The 22,797-nt window shown below is 45.3% G+C and overlaps 1 protein-coding gene across 5 annotated transcripts in view; it reads right to left on the bottom strand.

Moving 5' to 3' along the window:
* The window catches only part of VAV2 (vav guanine nucleotide exchange factor 2), a 151,974-nt gene that overhangs the window by 110,636 nt on the left and 18,541 nt on the right, over window positions 1-22,797 (bottom strand). For all 5 annotated transcript variants that reach the window (XM_053374213.1, XM_053374210.1, XM_053374211.1 and 2 more), the window contains exon 2: window positions 2,532-2,648. In XM_053374213.1, the coding sequence (XP_053230188.1) occupies window positions 2,532-2,648 (117 nt within the window). The remainder of the gene's footprint in view (window positions 1-2,531; window positions 2,649-22,797) is intronic.

Below are 22,797 nucleotides of genomic sequence, written 5' to 3' on the forward strand. Positions count from 1 at the left end.
TATCTAGGCACATCTCATTACACTATGCTCCGGAAAATTAAAGAGCCGACGAGGAACTGGCTTTTATGTTGCCACTACTGTTAGCCAAAGGCTTTGGCCTACATTGTAATTTTACATAATTCACTGAGAGGTTAATATGCCAAACCCTGGAGGCTGGGAGTCACTCTTTGGCCACAGCTAATGCTAGATGGGCAGCGGGGGGTGGTTTTTGTCTTGCACTACAAGGAATGAATAGGCAGGAGGTCCAAGGTTTACTTGAAATAGGGGGTATCCCTCTTTGTTCCAGTTGAGAGCTGCTGCCAGTCAGTGTATGCAATACGAAGCCAGATGAACCAAAGCACTTGTTCATTATATAAGGCCACATTCACACCATACATTTAAAGTACTGTGATGCTATTTTAAACGGCCATGGTTTCTTCCCTCCCAAAATCCTGGAAGCTGTAGTTTGTTAAGGGCACAGAAAGTTGTTCAGAGACCTCTATTCCTGTCATAGGGCTGCAACTGCAGGAGATTGGCCTAGATGACACTTTTGACTCCATCCCGCTCTACAGTTCTATGATTCTCTGAATTTCTAGGGTGGTTTAACAATCAGTACCTTTCCCCCCGGAACTCTGGGAACTTTGCTCTGTGACAGAGGAACAGAGGTCTTCTAACATCTCTTAGCACCTTAACAAACCACAGATCCCACAATTCTTGGGGAGAAAGCCCTCACTCTCCGTTTTATCCCTACAGCAACCCTGTGAGATGGAGTTAGGCTAAGTGAGACATTGACCAGCCCAAGGCAAGCTTTGTGGCAAAGTGGGAGGACTGGAACCCAGATCTCTCCAGTCCAAGCCCAGTACTCTAACCACTATACCACACTGCCCCCCCATTTTCTCCTGCGAAGTGTTAGCTGCAATGCTGCTTGCTTCCCCTCACATCCAGCAGATGGAAGTAAGTTGTTCTGATTCTGTTCTGGTAAGTTTATTTCTCATTCCAAAATTATCAATCCTCTTTTTTCCTATCTATGGGAAAGCAGAGAGGTCAGAATACAAAAATAGACCTCTTTAAGGTGATACCTAAACCCATCAACCCTGCCCCACATGGAACACTTACTGTATCATTAAACAACAATGCAGATCAAAGCTTTGCATATCAAACACTCCAGTACCACAAAAGAGTCCATATTTTTAAAAACGCATTCAAGCCTGTGCAGAGCAAAGTTACAAAGCAAGGCTGGTTGTGTAACATACAAAGACATACAGTCATACCTCGGGTTGAAGTAGCTTCGGTTAAGTATTTTCGGGTTGTGCTCCGCGGCGACCCGGAAGTAACAGAGTGTGTTACTTCCAGGTTTCACCACTCGCACATGCGCTGATGCTCAAAATGATGTCACGTCCATGCGTGGAAGTGGCAAATTGCGACCTGTGCACGCGCAGATGTGCCGACACAGGTTGCGTTTGCTTCAGGATGCGAACGGGGCTCCGGAATGGATCCCGTTCGCATCCAGAGGTACCATTGTACATCTCCTTGCTTTTGGCCTTCCAGCATCTGAATGAAAGGTTTTGCAGAGAATAGTGGCTTAAAATGCAGTGAGGTCTTTTTTGCCCATTGGGCTGCAAGTTTATACATTGCTGTGCACACATAGAGGAGGCAGGGATGCACATTACCGGTTTGGTTTCCCTGCACCTGCAGTCACACCCAAATACCTATTCATGAAACTGTCATCTGAGCATGTACAATAACTGTCTCAAATGGACACACCTCAGATGAACTGCAAAACCAATGAGGCTTATGTTTTCATATCGAACAGAAGCTGGTTTGAGGGAAAACACATCAAATTTCTCAAGAAACTACAGGATCAATATGGATTGTGTCTAATGTTGTACATGCTCAGAGAAAGTGAACCAGAAAAAGCTCTGTTCTCATATGTATCTCATCTCCACCACCAACCCAACTGATGGCAACTGACTCCTGCTATCAACTATGTAAGATGACATGGCCAAGAATCTTCTTTTATTTTCCTCACAGGCAAAGAAAACGGCTGGAAAAGTTTCCACTCAGGAAGAAAACACAGAGGTACTACAATCCTGACAGACACAGGCCAAGGATTTCAAATGCTGGGAGTGCCGTCACCGTACATATTTGGCTCAGAAGCCATTTAGAAATGGTATCTCTAGATTCTCATTTGACACACAATGCAGTATGGACCTCTTATTCTGGCCAGAAAGACACCAAAAGCAATGAGAGGGAAATCAACCATTCTTTTGCATGGGTTCCCTTGGATTGCATAAAGTATGTTTATTATATATTTGTTTTCTTAAAGAGGAAAAAAATCAGCCACAGGACAGAGACAGTGTACAGGCGTGGTTACTAGGAGGTCTTCCATCCAAGCAGGGACCAAGCCCTGCCTGGCTCAGCTTCAGCAAAGTAGCCTTGTGCGCCTCCAGACCATATCCCTGGGACCCATTATTTTATATTTATTAGTCACTTCATAATATTGTTTCTTGCAATTGACTTGCATATACAAAAAGGCAAACACATGCTCTTACCTTGCCAAAATCCCGCACATCGAAGAGATCAAAAGGGTCAAACAGCTCGCTGTTCCGCAGGCCAAATTTGTCATGGCACACTTTGAGGAAAGTCCGGATGTTCTTCAAGCAGAGGAACTTGAGCCAAGAGAAGGGAAGAAAGAATTCAAGGGTCATTGCGGTAGATATTTACCTGGTTCACAAAGGAAAATGCACTGAAACAGATTTACACTAGTCATGTTAGTACAGTTCACGTACATCTTCACAGCTATCCCATGATTGCCACCTCCCCACTGAGGATTGTGAGCAAGAGAGATTCCCTGGCTTCTTAATGCATCTACGGAAGAGGAAACAGCTAACTTTAGCTCACAGTACATACTCTTAGCCGCAACAGACATTTTCCCACTCGTGGGTGTGCTTGTTAAGAAGCTACAGATCTGAATTATGGCACTTCTTTTTATTTTGGCTTGCAGCAAAAACAAAAAACATTGCTGTTTAAGGATTTGATCATTGCTCTTTTTTTACACCAAAACATTCTCCAGCATGAATCAAAATATAGACGTCCCCCGACTTATGCAGGGGTTACGTTCAGGGCCCCTGTGCACACCAGTGACATTATGTAAAGTGGGGAGCACCCTCCAAAAAGTCTCTAAATGACTATTTTCCCCTGCTCCTCAACTCTCTCTCCTGCTCTCTCTTCACACAGCTCTCTCTTCAAGTAAAGTTGAAGCTCTGGGGTTGGCTGGAGGACACAGAGGAAAGTGTCTGCTCCTGCTGCTGCTGCGTTACTGCCTGCATCAGATGCTAGGCAGGGAGGCTAAGCAACATAAACAAAGAGGGTCTCTTCGCTAGCCATGAGGACTCTCCAGCTCTCTCTTGCCATTTCCTAGTATGATTCTGTTTATGTGTGTAAGTAGAACACGTGTGAGTGTGGGGGTGCCTGTACAGCAAAAGAAATCTATACAGTCAAACCTCGGTTGTCAAACGTAATCTGTTCTGGAAGCCCGTTAGGCTTCCTAAACGTTCAACAACCGAGGCACGGCTTCCGATTGGTTGCAAGAGCTTCCTGCACTCAAGCAGAAGCCAAGCCACATCGGATGTTTGGCTTCCGAAAAACGTTCGACAACTGGAGCATTTACTTTCAGGTTTTCAGCGTTCAGGAGCTGAAGCGTTCCAAAATAGAGCCTTTTGGGAACCGAGGTTTGACTGTACAACTAAATCAATCAAATGCAATAAAGCACACAAAAAGCATTCCCATGCACACAAACCACCTTGCCCCCACAACACCTAAACCAAGAGTAAGAAACATTTTTTCATCCTGAGGAAGCAAGAGCCACTACCACAATTTAAAGACGCATTCCAGCCAGGCAGCAGGATTTGTGGGCTATTCATAGTGTTAATGCATGGGTAGGCAAACTAAGACCCGGGGGTCGGATCCGGCCCAATCGCCTTCTAAATCTGGCCCACAGACAGTCCAGGAATCAGCGTGTTTTTACATGAGTAGAATGTATCCTTTTATTTAAAATGCATCTCTGGCTTATCTGTGGGGCCTGCCTGCTGTTTTTACATGAGTAGAATGTGTGCTTTTATTTAAAATGCATCTCTGTGTTATTTGTGGAGCATAGGAATTCGTTCATTCCCCCCTCCCCAAAATATAGTCTGGCCCCCCACAAGGTCTGAGGGGCAGTGGACCGGCCCCCTGCTGAAAAAGTTTGCTGACTCCTGTGTTAACGTCAGCTAGAAATAAAGGGGTTTATTTTATTTTTTATTCTTATTATTGATTTTATCTTTCCCCCTATTATATGTGCCAATTTAAAAAATAATAATTGTGGAGGGATTCAAAAACCAAACATTAGCATGTCCTTGTTGGTGAGGCATTTTCCTTTTCAATCGGCTTTTTCCAGCTCTGCAATATTCCTAAGTGAGATGAGGATGGCCAGAAGTGTTGTATTATTTTATTTTTAGGTCAGCTGAATGTATCATCTTCTTCTTTTTCATATATAAGAAAAGGAACTGGCAGAGCGGGGATGGACTGTGGGGCAGCTCCCCAAAGGCTTGGCACACGGTCAAAGCTCAGCCAAGCATCCAGATCACTTCTGAGAGCTAATGCAATCCCTCTTTTTTCCTAGAAAGTGGGAGGCTGCCTCTCTGACAAGGGCAGTAATGGACTGATAGAGTGTGACCATTTTGCAAGACAGCATCCCTCTCGCTCGCTCCTGGGGCCCTGCAAGAAGCACCCAAAAACGTTTTAATGTGCTGAAATCAAGCAAAAGAAAGGGTCTCACTTACAATAAATGGATGACCAACTTGCACAAGGTGACAGGGGAGATCAGGGTGCTGGGTGGGGAGTCTGCAAAGACCCCTCATAGAAGAGCCCCTAAGTGACCACAGGGAAAAAGAGATTGCCATTGCCAGGTTGGGGGGGGTGAGAGTTATTTAGAGCATTTGTACCCCATTCCTCAGCCAAAAAGGCTCACAAAGCAGCTTACATACAATCGGTGAAACCAAGACAATCCCTACCGACCGGCTAACAATCTAAAAGAATATGATACACAAGGTTAAAGGAACAGGGAAGGAAGAGGAAAACCAAAACTCAGGCAGCAATTTCTAAACAGTTGCTCCTATAATGACCAGCTGGCACAGTTGAGGGGCAGGTAGGGCCTGATGGAGCTTTGTCTCCAGCAAAGCTGATGGACTGAGTCATTCTGCTCCTATTTCTCCTGCTGAGGCAGTCTGGTGGGATGTCTGCCCTCATGCTGACAGGTGAGGAAGAGGAAGCCTGATGGAGCTGGCCTGCTGCAGCAGGGCCAATGGAAGGCGCTCTGCTTTGCAGGATGGATGTGTGCAGGATACATTGTTGATTTGTTCAGGTGTACACCTCAACATAAAGAGGGAGTTTCTGCATGGGGCTCCAGTTTCAGACCACTGAGGCTCCTCCACTCACAACAGCTGCACACATCCAGCAAGGTAAATCAAGTTTTCCAAATTTCATGAATGGACAAGTAGGGATATAACTCGTTTTTAGCTTGTTATGATTTTCTTGTTTGGTTTTACGTTTTTATATTGTTGTAGACCTCTGTGATATATCCTTACGATGCAGCAGTATGTAAATATTTTTACAAATTACCAGTAATAATAAATAAGGAGGCAGTCATTTCTGTCCCATCCAGCATCAGCCGCAATGAGTGCTGTTTCTATTCTGCTACAGTTCGGCTTCTGCTAAATTTTTTATTTGTCTTGCTAGCTGCTGTGGCCAAAGCTTACGTAATTAATTTCATACGTAATTAATTTCAGTGTATTTGAATGGAAGGGAAGCGCCAAAAACAACATAAACAAATACAGTAATGATTTACATGCAAATGCTGAATAGATTCGCTTGCATGCTTTCCATTCCCGACCCCAGACGGACTGCAGGAATCTCTGCTCCCACTTGCTGTGAAATTGCCCTACTAAGAATCCTCTCCCACACACAGCTAGTTTCTGCCTAGGATTAAAATATCACCTTGGCCAACTTTCAGGTACAGGGTGAAACTCTGTTCTGTGCTTCCACACTGTTTTGTGATCAGATGGTCCTGATTGCTGACTGGGGACCAGGGGAAGAGAACACCCTTCCCCCGCCTCAACTGAAAATGGCCACACTGCTGTTCCATTCTAATTCCTCCATGCAAATCTATGATGCAACTGAACTGGGAGTACCATGTACAGTTCTGGCCATCTTATCTCAAACAGGACATTTGTAGAGCTGGAAGAGGTTCATAAAACGGCAACCAAATTGTTCAATGGGCAGGAGAAACTCCCTTGTAAAGAAAGGCTGCAATGTTTGGAATTGTTTAGTTTGGAGAAAGGGCAAGTAAGATAGAACATTATGCATAGCATGGAGAAAGTGGATGGAGACAAGTTTTCCTCCCTCCATCTCTCAGAATGCTGGAACTCAATAGGGGACATTGAACAAATCTGAACTGAAGATTCAGGACACACAAAGTACTTATTCACACAACACACAGTCTAGCTTTGAAATTCGCTCCCACAAGAGGCAGTTGTAACCACCAACCCGGGTGGATCCTTCAAGGAAGTCAAGGCGGCATGCCCTGATCTTCTTATCCTCCTCATTTTATCCCCACAACAACCCTGTGAGGTAGGTATGCTTTATCACCCTGCGAAGTGATAGAGCAACTGGCCCAATGACTCCCAGCAAGTCTCATGGCAGAGCAGGGATTTGAACTCCGACCTCCCTGTTCCAAGCACAGCACTCTATCTGCTACACCACACTCCCTCTCCAAATGAGTTAACTTGTTTTCTGTGGTCGGGCCTTTCATAGGCAGCAGACTGTTCCTTCCACACGTGCAATTCTGCAGAGAATAGAGAGTTACAGCTGGTTTTCTTGACCAGGTAGAATTTCCTTCCTGGCGCTTGGCATTTCAGCATCACAGCCAGTCTCAAATTCCCAACACATACGTAGCTGGCTTCCCTTTAAACCTCCCATTTTCAAAAATGAATGGTTTAGCTTGTGACCATAATAACACAGAGCCTTGAGACTTAGGCTGGCTCTTGGTTCATAGACCTGGATGTGAGCTGCTCCTGTGCCTCCTACTCTCTGCAAACCACATGTCTATGCAGCAAGCCTCCCCAAACTTTGGCCAAAGGAGCAGCAAGCAAGCAAATGCCATTGACGCGTAGGAGTCTGCTTCAACATAGCTCTGGGACATGAGCCAGCAATGGTCGCAAAATGAGCCCAGGACCATTCCTATGGATGCTGCCAATGGTTAGAGGGTTGGACTCCATGGTGCGGTGGTCCAGGGTTGCTGGGGGATCAAAACCCATTACTAATTCTGCAGCAGGGTCCTTGCCTCCAGCATCCTGCCCAGTCAGCATGAATGGGGAGATATTTAACCACTGACTCTTCTCAACCTTTGTGGTGACGGGAGCCAATCAGAGTCGGCCACTGCAGACGGGCTCCCAGGGTCCCTCTGGAGAAGGTGAATGGGAAGAACCGCGAGGAGGAGTTCTGTCTGCTCCAAATCTCAGCACTTAAGAGCACAGGAGAGACAATGAGCTTCGGTTCCAAGGCAATGGGGAGCAAGTTCTGTTATGCACAATGGATAACAGGGAACCACAACTTCCAGGGCGAGAGGAACACCTTAAGTATGTATTAAGTATACATGTATTAATACATTAAGTATTAATACATGGTGGCAAATACAATATAATAGGCATTGATGACCCAGTGGGATGAGACTCATGACTGGAATGTAGAAATTGATGGGTATAACACATTCCAAAGGAATAGGCCAAACAGAAAAGGAGGAAGAGAATTATATGTAAAGGATATGTACACTTGTGAAGAGATCCATGACCTGGAGCATGGAATGTAGATTGAGTACTTGGGTAAAATTTGTAGGAGAGGGAAACAGCAGTGACCTTACTGTGGGTGTCTGCTATAGACCTCCAAACCAGACTACAGACTTGGATTATGCCTTCTTAGAGCAGATTAGCAAACACTGAAAAAGGATAGATATAGTAGTCATGGGAGACTTCAATTATCCCAGTATGTATTGGAGCACGAACTCTGCCAAAAATGTAAGGTCCAACCAATTCTTCCATTGCCTCGCTAGCCAATTTCATTTCCCAGAAGGTGGAAGAAGCAACAAGGGGTCATCCATCTTGGACCTGGTCTTCACCAACAGGAAGAAATTAATTGACAAAGTGGAAGTACTGAGAAACTTGGGAGGAAGTGATCATGTCCTGCTGGGTTTCATGATACCAAGGAAAGGGAAAGCTGAGTGTAGTCAAACATGCTCTCTGGCCTTTAAGAAGGCCAATTTCAACAATACTTCTCTATTCTGCCTTGGTCAGACCACACCTGGAATACAGTGTCCAATTCTGGGTACCACAATTTAAGGATAATTGACAAGCTGGAATGTGAACAGAGAAGGGCGAGGAAGATTATAAAAGGTCTGGAAACCAAGCCTTATGAATAACTGTTTAAGGAGTTGTGTACGTTTAGCCTCGAAAAGAGGATGGCCATCTGCCATGGATGCTATAGTTGAAATCCCTTTATTGCAGAGGGTTGTGCTAGATGATCCTTTCCAACTCTACAATTCTATGATTCTAAGAAAAAGTGTATTGTTGAACAAAGGCTGCAACTGAACCTCAGCAGTACAGGAGGGAGGGGGTGATAAAAGAGTTAAGGAACTCCACAGGCAGCAAAACACAACTGAGATATTTAAAGGAAGCCAGTTCACCTCAAGCAAAAAAAAAAAAAAATCCTTAGTCTATCTAGTTCAGTGCATTACACTGTGTTTTAATGTGCTCTGTTTTCTTCCTACCTTCTCTGCTGGTTATTGATTGATGTACAGTATATAACAGTACTGTCTACACTTGTGGCAGCAGTGGCTCTCCAAGGTTTAGGGCAAGGGACTTCCACAGCCCAACCTGGAGATGCCATTGGGGGGCTGAACCCAGAACCTCTGAATGCAAAGCAGATGCTCTACCTACTGAGCTGCAGCCCTTCTCCAAACCAACTGAAGTAGGGAAAAGGCAACATATGAATCTTTTGAAATTATAGTCATTTTCTTGTCACTTTTCACCGTCCAGTATCCCTCAGTCTGCGTTTTTAAAATAGGTTCTCCTGCGGTTGGAGATGAAGTAGAGAGAGCTGGTTTCCATCACCATTTTTCCTGGGGAGCTAGTCAAGGGGAAGACATTGTCTGATAAATCTGCTCAAGCTGGTGAAGGCATGATAAATGAACGTCCTCTGAGCCATGTGTAGAGAACGCCCAGGTTCCAATGGCTCCATTATCCTAATTGCTTTTAACGGGGGTGGCAGTGGCCTTCCAAGGAAAAAAAATGTAATGAAAGAGCACAGGAAACCAGAGGAAAATGGCACATCAGGGGACTGCCCTAATGGACGGGTCGGGATTTCACAGAGGTGCTGGCTGTGGATCAAGAGCCTCGGGTGTCAAGGCTTTCGGAACAGGCAGGTCCTTGTGGAATCGCACCAAGGGCGGGTGCTGCATACGAAGGAAGTATACCAGCCCGATCAAACTGTGCTGTGAAGGGGCATCGATGCAGACACCAAATGGCCTGGCTCCAGCACTCGGATACGGGGACTGGAGATGCGGCAGCTTTTGCCTCTCCGAGATAAAAGCCGGTGACGGATGCGGAGCATAACTCTGCTCGGCGCTTTCTGACGGTGATGTACAGCCGGCTGCTTATCTCGCTGCAGGCACAAGCTGCGGACTCGCTGAGCCAAAGAAAATCTCTCTGGTGGGAGCCCATCCATGTATGCCTTGCTACAAAAAGAAGAAAGGGAAAAGGGAGCAGCTGGCACAATTGGGGGGTGGGGTGGGGGAAGGAGCCGGAAAGGACTGGGATGGAAGTTGCCATCAAGCACACATGACAAGAGAGGGCTGGACACAGAGGGCCTCCAGTGTGACAGGGGGTCCCTGCCATGCACATGATAATAGAATCAAGCTAAAAGATACCCCCAAGGATCATCTAGTCCAACCCCCTGCAAAGGAGGAATCACAGATAAATTATTATTATTATTATTATTATTATTATTATTACTACTATTATTATTATTAAAAAATTGTATACTGCCCTTCACCTGAAGATCACAGGCCAGTTCACAACCTAAAAACACAAAACGAAGACATAAAATACATTTTTTTAAAAAAGAAAAACAAACCAATAGCTCCTCTCCCAGAAGCATGCAGATAGAATGTTAATTCGCAAAAGGGCTGGTTAAAGAGAAACATTTTCACCTGGTGCCTAAAGATATGTGATGAAGGTGCCAGAGGAATATCCCTGGGGAGAGCATTCAACAAGCAGGGAACGACTTCAGAAAATGCCTGCACTCGTGTTGTCACCCTCCGGACCTCTCATGGAGGAAGCACACAAAGAATTGCCTCAGGTGATTATCAGAAGGCCAAGGTTGGTTCATATGGGGAGAGGCAGTCCTTGAGCCTCATATAGGGAGTATTGCAACCCTGAGCCTTTTAAAGCTTTATGGGTCAAACCCAGCAGTTAGAATTGGGCCTGGAAACTAATTGGCAGCCAGTGCGTCCAGGCCAGGATCAGTCTTATATGTTCAAACAGTCTTCCCCAAGCGAGGAACCCAGCCATCGAATTCTGCACCAGCTAGTTTCTGCACCATCTTCAGAGGCAGCCCTATGTATAACACTTTGCAGTAATCTAATCTAGAGGTTACCAGAGCATAGATGAAGGACGTTAGGCTATCCCTTTCCAAATAGGGGTGTAGTTGGGCCACCAGCCAAAGCTGATGGAAGGCACTCTGTGCCACTGAGGCCACCTGAGCCTCAAGTGACAGCAATTGATCCAGAAGGGCCCACAAGTTACATACCCGCTCCTTCAGTGGTTGTGTAACCCCATCAAAAGCAGGCAACCTCCCATCCATTGAGTCTATGGATCCAGCCACTAAAAGTGCCTCAGTCTTATCTGGATTGGGCTTCAGTTTACTGGCTCTCATCCAATCCATCACTGAAGCATGACAATGGTCCAGCACATCCACTGCCACACCTAGGGAGATGCAAAGGAGAAGTGGAGCTGGGTGTCATCAGCATGTTGCTGACAACGTACTCCAAAACTCCCAAAAACAGGATGCTGGAATACGTGGGCCATTGGTCTGATGCAGCAGGGCCTGTTGTATGCTATTAATTGTTTTGGCTCTATTTTCTATACACAGCCTGGATTGAATGCACCCAATTTTGCCTTCTTCCACAGACCCCCCCCCCCAGTGCCCAGTGTCCATAATTCAGGATAGCCATCCCCTCAACCTGGTGGGGCCTCTGCTGGAAGCCGAAGAAGGTGGGAGCTGTGCTGCAGAATATTTGGAGGGCACTAGGTTTTTCCATGTCAGCTCAAGGCCCATATACTTGTAGCTGACTCCACTTTCTTCCTGCAGAAGAGCCTCAAAAACAAAATCTCCTCCTTTGGCCTGAAGAAGCTGAGAACAAAGAAGGTTTTTGTCGTGTCAGAATTTCCACCAACCCAACCCAGATCTTAATCACCATCATCATTGCCCCTGGCATGTTTAAGCCAGCTCATGCTTCACTGACAGCAACAGTCAAGGCTGTGTGGGTTAGGAATGAGAGGTGAAACAAAGTTCAGGCCACAGTCGCGAGTGGCGCAGGAGGGTTATTGTGGTGGAATTGGGCAGCCAACAGGTGTGACTCTGGACTGAAACTGTTTAACAGCAACCTGCCGTGGGCACTTCGGTTCCATCAGGATCAGGCACAATCTCTCCACTTTCAGCCAACCTAGCTTGCAGAATCCAGTTCTACAGGCCCAGTTTTTGAACAGGAGCATCACGAACAATGCTTTTCTTGTCAGACCCACTAAGGAAAGGATCGTGTTGTTGGTGTATAGTTTCAGGATAGCCTTCAAAGGCAGTCCCACACACGCCACATTGCAGTAGTCAAACCTGAAGGTGACCATGTGGGCTTAACTGCAACCAGGCTACTTTTGTTCAGGGATGGTCATGGCTGGCACACCAGACTATGATGTCGCCCTCCTCCATCTTTCCGTTCCAGCCAACCTAATTCAGAGAACCCAACTATACTTAAATGCACGTATGCCTAGATCTTGACCATCAGCATCACAGGAAATGCTTTGTTCATTGGACCCAGTGAGGGCAAAGCTGTTTCCCAATCCTGAGCTAGGTAACCTGGACACAAGTCCATGCTGGTTTCTTTCTAATTTCATATTTAAGAATTAAAATAATTGCCATCAGACATCCTTCTTTGACCACACTTGTCAAGGTCTCCTCCCTACATCCCTGTAACACTGGAACTGGTGGACATGCAATGAAGCTGAATGTTTGAAGATTCCAAACAGATAAAAGAAAGGACTTCTTCATGCAACACCAGGTTGAACTATGGAACTCACTCCTGCAGCAGGCAGTAATGGCCACCAACCTAGATGGCTTTAAAAGAGAATGAGACAAATCCACTGAGGAGGGGGCTATTGATTGCTGCTAGCCCCTGGCAGCTGTGCTCTGCCTCCACAGAACTCTCCCCTCCTACGGTTTCCAGAAACCGGTATTGAGAAGTATTGCTGCCTCCATCTGTGGACCAATGGGCTGACTCAATATAAGATAGGGGTTTATTATTATTATTTAGAACAATGAGGGCTGGGATCTTAGTTTAGAAGAAGGGTCATAACTCAGTGGCAGGGCACCTGCTTGGTATGCAGAAGGTCCCAAGTTTAACCCCAAATGGCCCTTGCCTAAAATGCTAAAGAGTCACTGCCTGTCACTGTAGATAATACAGAGCTAGCGGGAGGAAAGGTTTGACTTAGCATCAGACCCTTTCTCTGTTTCCAGTGCAGGAGAGGAAGCACAGACTCTGCCTCGGGCACTGGGATGGAGATTGATCCAGAAGCAGAAGAGCGGGCGACACACCCCACCTCCCAGATACATCCTGCTTCACTATGCAGAGCGAGATTCGATTTCCAGATGACACAGAAAAAGGCACTGAGCTGGGTTGTAAAGCAGCAACACAAGGCTACCGGGATGAAAGGCAGAGCTCCCACCCTCCGCCCTGCAATGTGCCTTTTTGCATCCTGCTCCAGCGAGTCCCCTGGGTTCCCCTAGGCTATTATCTCATCTTGAAGAAGCTGAACCTGTGCTTCTCTCCCCCCCCCCACCCCGCCCCCACCCTTCCAGAGGCCTTCCTGGTGAAAGAGCCAACTTAAAAGTGTGCATGGAGGAAAAAGGGGAGAAGTGGGGGGGTTGGAAATAAGACAATGCTCAGAAAACACTTCCCCGTGCATGAGAGGTGCTAGGTCTCGTTCTTACTAGATATTGCACCTTCTACATTGCTTTCAGTGGTATAATAGAATTTAGACACAGAAGAGATTATTTGGTCTTGCAGCCTCACTGCCCCCCCCTTGGCCCCCCTGTTCATTTGGCACTACTCCTTCTTCCTTCTTCTATGCATTTTCCTTTTATAAACACACACAGAGACAGATAGATACCTAAGGCAAGTGCATCTGAGTATGTACAGAAGGCTGACCCCTTTCCCAACCAGCAGCCTGTTCCCAAATGGTTTGGCCCATAGGTAAAGGTAAAGGGACCCCTGACCATTAGGTCCAGTTGTGACCGACTCTGGGGTTGCGGCACTCATCTCACTTTATTGGCCGAGGGAGCCGGCGTACAGCTTCCGGGTCATGTGGCCAGCATGACTAAGCCGCTTCTGGCGAACCAGAGCAGCGCACAGAAACGCCGTTCACCTTCCTGCTGGAGCGGTACCTATTTATCTACTTGCACTTTGACGTGCTTTTGAACTGCTAGGTTGGCTGGAGCAGGGACCGAGCAACGGGAGCTCATCCCGTCACGGGGATTCGAACCGCCAACCTTCTAATCGGTAAGTCCTAGGCTCTATGGTTTAACCCAAAGCGCCACCCACGTCCCATGGTTTGGCACATAGGCATCACTTAAGGCTGGGGCTGATGGGAGCTGCAAGTTCTAAACATTCAGAGGGTAACACGTTGGCTGTGCTTGACTTGTACAGCTTCATAAAGGCATTAAATAAATTCATGGCAGAGAGGTGATCAGTTGTTACCATCCACAATGTTGGTGCTGTCCCTCCACCCCTGGAAGCAGTGAATGCCTCCATATACTAGTTTCTGGAACATGGGGAGAGCTGCTGTTGAGATCAGGTCTTGCTTGTAGGGATCTCGTTTGGGAATCTGGTTGCTCACTGTGAGAACTGGAGGCTGGACTAGATGGGCCTTTGGCCTAATCTAGAACAGTTCCCTCTCACACACTCTGTCTTGCAAAAAAAAAAAAAACCTTTTTAAAAGCCCAAGACAATTTCCATTTCAAAAACCAACACAAAATAGAAAGGGAGATCAAAGAGCAACTCCCAGAAGTCCTGCCTGGACACAGTTCAGCACCGTGCTAATAAACGCTTCAGGAAAGAGCAATGCCTTTAATGGCTGGGAAAGCTAAATAGGGAAATGGCCAAGCTGAGCACCTTTATAAAAGTGCCTCAAAGGGACAGCACTTAAAGTTTGGGGGGGGCGACCCTCACCCTCCTGTAGAACTTTAAGGCATTCAAAGATGGGAGTTGTTGGAGGGTTACAGATGGAAGGGAGTCAAAGCAAGAACCCGGAAGAAATTGAAATGAACATAAGGAGAGCCATCTTGAATTCAGAGGTAGACTGCTCCTGGGTGTGGAGGTTCAGTTCTCACAGAAGACCTCCAAAAGAAAAAGCTGCTGGACCAGGCCAAAGGGGGCCCTATTTAGTCCTGTATCCTGTTCTCACAGTGGCCATCCATATAGGTAGATTTGCCTGTCCCAATACACACAGCTGTCAACCCAGCCCTCATAGTGTGCTGAAAAGCAGATCAGCAGAGCCAAGTGGTACCCCAGGAAACATCCATCACCAGAGCTCCGCAAGGCCAAGCAGTTCTTGGGGAAACAAAAACACCTGGACTTCTCCCATTTCATAACATTTGGAAAAGCATCAGATGACCCCCTCACCTGAACTGCACACGGTTTATATTATGCCCGCTGGCAAGAGACGAGAAATGGAACGGTCCAAGAATCAAATGGGAACTTCTTCTTGGCAATGACATTAAAACACCTCTGAGATTGGAGGTGGGGGGGGGGAGCGCTTCCCAAAAGTTATTCAATCATTTGGCTTGGGATGACTGGGCTTTACACTAGAGCAGGGATAACTGAAAACAGACCCCCGCTCCTCCTCCCAACCCGACATTGGCATTATCCAACCCACCAACCAAATACTGGGTGTTTTTTAAATGATGTCCAAACTAGAGATGTTTTTGTGATGTCCAAATCGTTATTCCCAATCCATGTCAATTCCCCATGTGGAATTTATTTATATTGAATATTTATACTGACTATTCAATTTATTTATATTGACGTTTTTCAGTTGGATATAAAGTATATAACAAGACGCACACAACAAAGATTTGACTACGAACTTAGGTGCCACTTGTAAATGCACAGAAAGAAAGGGGGGACCCAAACAATCACAAAAAAGATGTAGATACAGCAATCTGGTTTGCCAAGAAATATATTTTTTAGATTTTAATCCAAAGGCCAAAAGTGTATAGGTATAACATGAGTCCACAATAGACAATGGAGATCTGCAGGGAGTGGGGGTGCTCCCTGTTGTCGCAAAACCAATATGACAAATGGAGAGCAAATAACTGAGAATTGTGTTTTGGATTTAAGCCCTCTAAGCTGCCTGTTATGTTCTGTAACTTTTCCCACAACCGCCAGCAGCCATACCTTGTTCTACCATCCCTTTAGAGTACAGGGGAATAATATCTCCAGTGCTGGACAAGTTCCAGTCTAGCCACTGCTGCTAAATGGATGATTAGATCCTTGTGAGCATTTGCAAACCCATTCCATTTCCACGTTCATCTGCTGTGTGTGTGTGTATATACCAGTATATATATATACTTTAAATCTACACAAAAATTAATTGCTAGATTTGCATTCATCATAGACACCACTGATCACAAAATGTGCATTTAAGTATTTAGAATCCAATATTAGTGGACCAACGAAAACTGATGGGCATGAGTAACTTAGGTTCATTAAGTTCAATGGGTCTACGATGAGTTTAAATTTGTTGGGATAAAACCTTATATCTCAATATATGCATCTATGAGAGAATGCTAGTTTTGAAATATGCATTTTGGAAAGGGAACTTTCTTTTTTTTAAAAAAAAAAGGCAAAAAGGATATCATAAAATTAGGAGAAGTGTGGAATCCAAGGATAAATCATGTTCCAGTTATTCTCACATTGACCCAGGAGATGCTGATCTAGATCAGTATATGTCAGAATTAACAGGAATCCAGTTCCTCAATTCAAAATGGAGAGGTAAGATTTCACTATCCATTGAAGAGAAAATAGTTATCCATGGGATTTTTTTGGGGGGGGGGGGGAGACAGAGAGAAATGTTTATCTCGCCATCCAGGACTACAAATTAGTATACTGTATTAAACCTAAGCAGGGCTTAGATCGCCCCCGATATTATCAGACTGACAACAGCAGCTGGTTTCCTTCGTTGGAGCAGCCTTGGCCGAGAGGAAATTAGCCAAAGCAGTTTTGGAAATGAGGACTTTGCTTGAGGGGGTGGGAGTGAGGTTTCCATGCTGCTAAATTTTTATTACCCTTCATTTTTACACTTTATTAAATTATTTGTGATAGAAGCACAGGGGCCCACAGCAGGGCAGATACTTCAGTTATATCACCTAGATAGCTCTTAAGATTTACAGACCTGCATCTGGTCATTCCTGTAAAGGGGAATTTAAGCAAATTTAATCTCTTACTGGTGGGGAGGGGGGAGTACAGGAAAACATGCTTATTATTTTTTTCATTATTATCATTTTTCCTACACTGGATTAAGCATTTAGGGCAACAGTGAAACAATTCGCAATTAGTTTATTGCAGGAACTGGGATCCGGGGCAACTAACCCAAGCCCGTGTGGTGCATCACACAACATTTAAAAACTCTCACCTCCCACTGCAGCAGTTCTGGGTTCCAATCCCTTCTAAGCCATGAAGTTCAGTGGGTGGTCTTGAGTAGGCTGATCGCTCTCCCCCTAAAGGACTGCCATGGATTGTGGGGGAGATAAATTGAGACCACCCCAACTGCAGAGCACTAGGCATTTTGACAGAATCCAACCACAATTAATGAATATGTTCCAAAGTTTCATTATGTTCCCCAACTATATCTGGCCAAGCAGATGCCCCAATTTGAAGCCTGCAAGCAGAGTCTGAGTGCAATCGCTGTTGCTCCTCAACAACTAGTATTCAGAGATAGACTGCATTTCAACATGGATGCTCCATTGCATGGCTAAGAAAGGCCCTGCAGAATACAAGCAAAGACCCATCCAGTCTAAGATCCTGTTCTCACGATGGCTAACCTGATGCCCCAATGGGAAACCTTCAAGTAGGACCTGAGAACAAGAGCAGCACTCTGCCCTCCTCAAGGCCAACATGGCTCCATTGAAATGAGAAAGCTGCTGATTCAGCAACAGGGAGGCAGAAGGTACCCTGCTTCTGTCTCTCACCATTCCAGCAAGGCTATTGTTTTATGCACCCCAAAAGGACTCATTCGCCATCTAAACCAGCACTGTCGATGACATGCTGGTTTTTTTCCTAAACACCCTGAAGCAAGACCAGAGTGCAAAACAGATCATGGCAAACAAACTAGATCAAGTAATTCGCAGAATGTGTGCAGTGAGAGAACAGCTGTTGTAGCTGGGCAGGGTGTGGGGTGAGAGAAACAAATAAAGCGATTAAAGGCTGCAGCCTGCCCAGAACATTCAATCCACAGAAGAGGCTTCTTGCTGTTTTCAGCTGGGCAATTCCGCAGGGAGGTATTTCTGAAACACTGGGTCACTTTGTCACTTTGCAGAGACTTGGGAGACTTGATCGCCTGCCCTGCAGCAGAAGATTCTCCCTGTCTCTGTTTGAGTCACTGTTCTGGGCTTGCCCGTGTTAGCAATGCTCAGAACAGGGAGTCAGACAGAAGGTTTGTCTCAGGGATGGGCTAAGCTACTAATTCCATCCCATTTCAGTCTTGTTGGAGGTCAGTTATGGACCCCTTTGATCACATTTTTTTGCAGGTATGTTTTGTTTGATTGATTGATTTTTAACCAAAACTGGGTTCACTGCCAAAGACTGTAAATATTACCACTGTGGAGAAACATATAAGAACTTAAGAGTCTTGCTGGATCTACTCTAACATCCTGTCCCCACAGTCTAGCACTGGATCTAGTCTAGCATCCTCCGGGAAGCTTTCAAGAAGGACCTGAGTGAAATAGCACTCTCCACAAGGGATTCCCAGTAACTGGTATCCAAAGAAGAGCCTGGCTCTTCCAGAGGGATTCCATCTAGTCCAGAATGATGTTCTCACAGTGGCCAACCAGATGACCCAATGCAAAGCTCACAAGTAAGACCACTTGCAATTCCCAGCAGCTGGCATTCAGTGGTATCCTGCCACCGACAGCTGAAGTAGAATGCAGCCATCGTGCCTAGAAGCCACTGATAGCATTATGAACTTGTGGAATCCTCCTTTGAAGCCGCTCAAGTTGGTGGCCATCACTGCCTCTAGTTGGAGGCCAATTCCACAGTAGCATAATGGGGAAGGTTTCACCTAGCAGTGAATTAAATCTGTTGGGGGAACCACTGTATGCATAGCAAGTGCCTACTTCTTTTTAACAAGCTGCAAGCATCAAGAAAACGGAAAACAAATGGGAAAGAAGCAGCGCACAGGCTTTTGCCAGGATGAAGAACACGTTCTGCTTCCGACCCCCTAAATCACGAGGTTAATGAGGCCATCTCTGTATGAGCCAACCCGCCTGCTTTCTTAAGAAAACATAAACCAGGTTATAAGACAGCAGAGAAGCACCCTGGAAAAACAGATTCTTCCACCTTCCAGTAAATTGCACTTGCCGCATAGCACACTCTGACAAAAACCTTTTTTGTGTTTTTGTTTTTCAGGTCGTGCTGTATTTTAGATGAGGCTATAAAACATCAGAGAGAAAATACAGCAGCCAGATCCACAGCGCGGCTTCCAAAACAGGGAGGTGCCACAACTCAAACAGAAGAGTCATCTTGAGTTGGAGCAAAAACAAAACTGGTTTTGTGTACCTGGTACATTTTAACCCGGGTAGCAGTGAGATAAAGTTGTAGGGCGAAATGTTATCGTTACCAATCACACAAGGGAGGGACGTAGAGCCTCAGGCCTATGGACTGAATCCGGCCCTCCCGGCCACTGTCCCCAGCCCTTGGAACTCTCCCCAGGTCACACCCCTCACTGGTCCTACTTCATAGCCTCTTTAACTGTTTTTGACTAGCTAGGATGTGTCCTTGAACTCTGATAATGCTTCTTGCTTGCCTGGACCGGGGATAGAGAAGTGCGTCAAGAATACTTATTGCAAAGTATTGGAAGACACAAGATTTACCCACCCTGGAAGAGTGGCAGATGAAGGTGATGGACTATATGGAACTGGCGGAAATGACTGGCAGAATCCGAGACCTGGGAGAAGAGTCGGTGGAAGAAGATTGGAAGAAATTTAAAGACTATCTGCAGAAGTATTGTAAAATTAATGAATGTTAAAATGATGTTGGATTGAAATTAAGTGGCATTAGCAACAAGGTTAATAAGAATATGTAAAAATGGACTGATAATGGATGAAAATATACAGTTACAATATGTTAACATATAGAGTTAAGATAAATGAAAGAGGGTAAGGATTTGCTGAACTGACTATGTGAATGGGAATACAAAAAAGGGAGGTGTGAGGAGGTCAAGGAAACAAGTAAATGAGTTTAAAGATATGGAAAAAATAGATTTGTTTTTAACTTTTTCTATTTATTTATTTTTTTGTATTTTGTATTTTCTTTTTTTTCCTATGTATTTTTGTATTGATTCTTTTCTTTCTTGTCTTTTTTTTTCTTATCTTGTTAACTTTTGCTTTTTGTAAAATCCTAATAAATATCTTATAAAAAAAAAGAGAGAGAAGTGCGTGTGTCACTTCTGCCTCTGGCCCTGCACACCCTTGGCTTGTGGCCCCCAGAAAGTCGCCCAGAAGGGAATGCAGCCCCTGGACTGAAAAAGAATGTCCCCCACGCCTGCCCTTAAATAATCTCTATATTTGAGCTTTCACAAAACATATAAGCCCATTCTAGAAATACTGCAGAACACAGAGCATGTTTATTGTACATTTCTGTGTTAGTCCAAATGGATTTTTCTTCCCCAGAAGCAAATAACATGAAAAAATGAGCTATACTCTCTACTAGGTTCGGAAGTGGTTTTTGCACCACGTGAAAGCTCAAATATAGTGCAGGTTTGGAGCTCATTTCCATATTATTTGCTTCTATTAAAAAAAAAAGATAAGTCAGTGCTAAACTTCGCACTATACTGAGTATTTTCCCAGAAGTGGCTTTACATCCCATGGGAGCTCAGATATAATGCGGAAATTAACAGTTAGGGAAACAGAATAAACTGTCATGTGGATGCAGCAGAAGCTTGTCAGTCAAAGCCACTGTCCAATCGGAATCTCCCATGCATCGATCTTTGTCCTCCCAACAGCTCTCCTCAGTATGCAAGTTTGCTGCTCACCCTTCCAGAACCGATTACAACCCCCAGCCCTTCCTGTTCTGCTACGCTGGTTGGACTTTGCCACGAGAAATCTTTTTTTCTCCTTTACAGCAAAGAGCGGCATAAATATTTTAGTGGAAAGTTTTAGAGAGCTTTTCTTTCAGAGATGTGGCTTCAGAAATCTTTGAAAGTGGAGGGGGGCATGTTTTGCAGAGAAGTACAGTAAGTCTTCCTTGCCAGCCTAGTGGGGTCTTTATTCCCCCCCCCCTTTTTGGCAGGGGGAGTTTCAGCTTCAGCTGAACTAGAATTAAACTGTCCCACCATTTCTTTGGAGAATAATCTTCTTAAATACTCCTCTTCCTGGCAGAAGGAGGAGAGCAGGAGAAGGGCTATGTGTCTCAGTGACTGAGAGCTTTGTTCGATAATTACCTGCCTGCTATCGCCATTAGAACCATAATTATCACTCTTGCACTTTCCATGCCAGGGAATTCTCCAACCATTCCCTAGTGCAATAGAAATAAGCAATTATGCAAGGTTTAAGGTAATTTGTGGGGTTTTTTATTATTTAAAAAAGGAAGGAAGGAAACAATGAGGAATTTAACCTGTCTTTTGGAAGAACAAACAGAACACCTGAAGCGATCAGCTTTTGTATGTATGAACATAAGAAGAGCCCTGCTGGATGAGGGCAACCAGATTCGAGCACAAGAGCGCTCTCCCCTCCTGCAGTTTCCAGCAATTGGTATTTGGAAGCCTTGCTGCCTCAACTCTGGAGGCAGAGCAGAGCCATTGTGCCTAATATGCATTGATAGCTCTCTCTTCTATTAATGTGTCCAAGGTTCTTTTAAAGACATCCAAGTGGGCGGCCATTGTTGCCTCCTGTGGAAGGGAGTTCCACAGTCTAACGATGCACTGTGTGCAGAAGTCCTTTCTTTAATCCATGCTGAATCTTCCAATACAGTGGTACATCAGGATGCGAACGGGATCTGTTCCGGAGCCCCGTTCGCATCCCGAACGGAATGCAAGATGCAACGGCATGTCTGCGCGTGCGCAGGTCGTGTTTCGCCACTTCCGTGCATGCGCGTGACGTCATTTTGAGCGTCTGCGCATGCGCGAGCGGCGAAACCCGGAAGTAACGCGCTCCGTTACTTCCGGGTTGCTGTGGAGCGCAACTTGAACGCGCTCAACCCGAAGCGCATTCAACTTGAGGTATGACTGTATTCAGGTTCATTGGATGTCCATGAGTTCTAGTGTTATGAAAGAGGGAGGAAAAACTATGCTCCATCCTCATCAGAACTGGTTTGCAGTTTCCATGGAACTAGAATTAACATCTGGCTTTTTTTGTGGCTGGATTGGGCAGGAGATTACTAAATGTCAGAGAAAGTACGGTACTTTAGGTTATTAAAATACTGAGGGTGGGGGAGTGTCTTCATTTTATTTCAATACACCAGAGTAGGGGGTAAAAACAACATTCGAATTCATTATTAGAGGATCTCTGGAATTTTACTGAATTTAACAGAGTGGCATTGTTTAATTCCCGGTCCATGGGCTCCAGGGGATAGATTTCTCATTACTTCCAAACTGCCCAATAACAGATTATATTCAGCAGGACGTGACAAATTTGCTACAAATCCCCAAGGAACTTTTCTGGAAGGTTGTTATTGGAAAAGGGATAATGCAGCTATACGTGGGGGGGGGGGAGTGGCAAGGGAGGGGTTCAAAGCCCAGGTCACACAGTTATCAACCTTTCTTTGGTCGATGCTAATATGATGGCCAGCTGGCAGGATTCAGCCACCATGCAAAAGATAATGAAGGCACCCTATGTTCCTCTGGTAGGTGAGTTTATGCATTTCCAGGCCCTGCAACCACCCCTATTCAGAGTATGCACCAACATGGCAAAGGCCTATAAGATCAGTCCTTGTTTTTTTTTTAATCTGTATCCAGTTCCTAGATTTCTGCTTTATACAACCAGATGGCTGTAGGAAAGCCTTCATCTTCAGAGGCACTCTATGTCCGATGACCCATTGGTGCCAGGGGCAAAGAATGAGGGGGCAAACCATCAGGGATCATAGTCAGGCTTGTGATCTTGCTGGAGGCATTTGGCTGGCCTCTGCTAAGGGAAAAGATGGTGCTCCTCAGCTTTATTTCTGCATGCTCCATTGGATTATTTGATTTG

This window comes from Podarcis raffonei, chromosome Z (assembly GCF_027172205.1).
Source record: "Podarcis raffonei isolate rPodRaf1 chromosome Z, rPodRaf1.pri, whole genome shotgun sequence".
Lineage (NCBI taxonomy): Eukaryota > Metazoa > Chordata > Lepidosauria > Squamata > Lacertidae > Podarcis > Podarcis raffonei.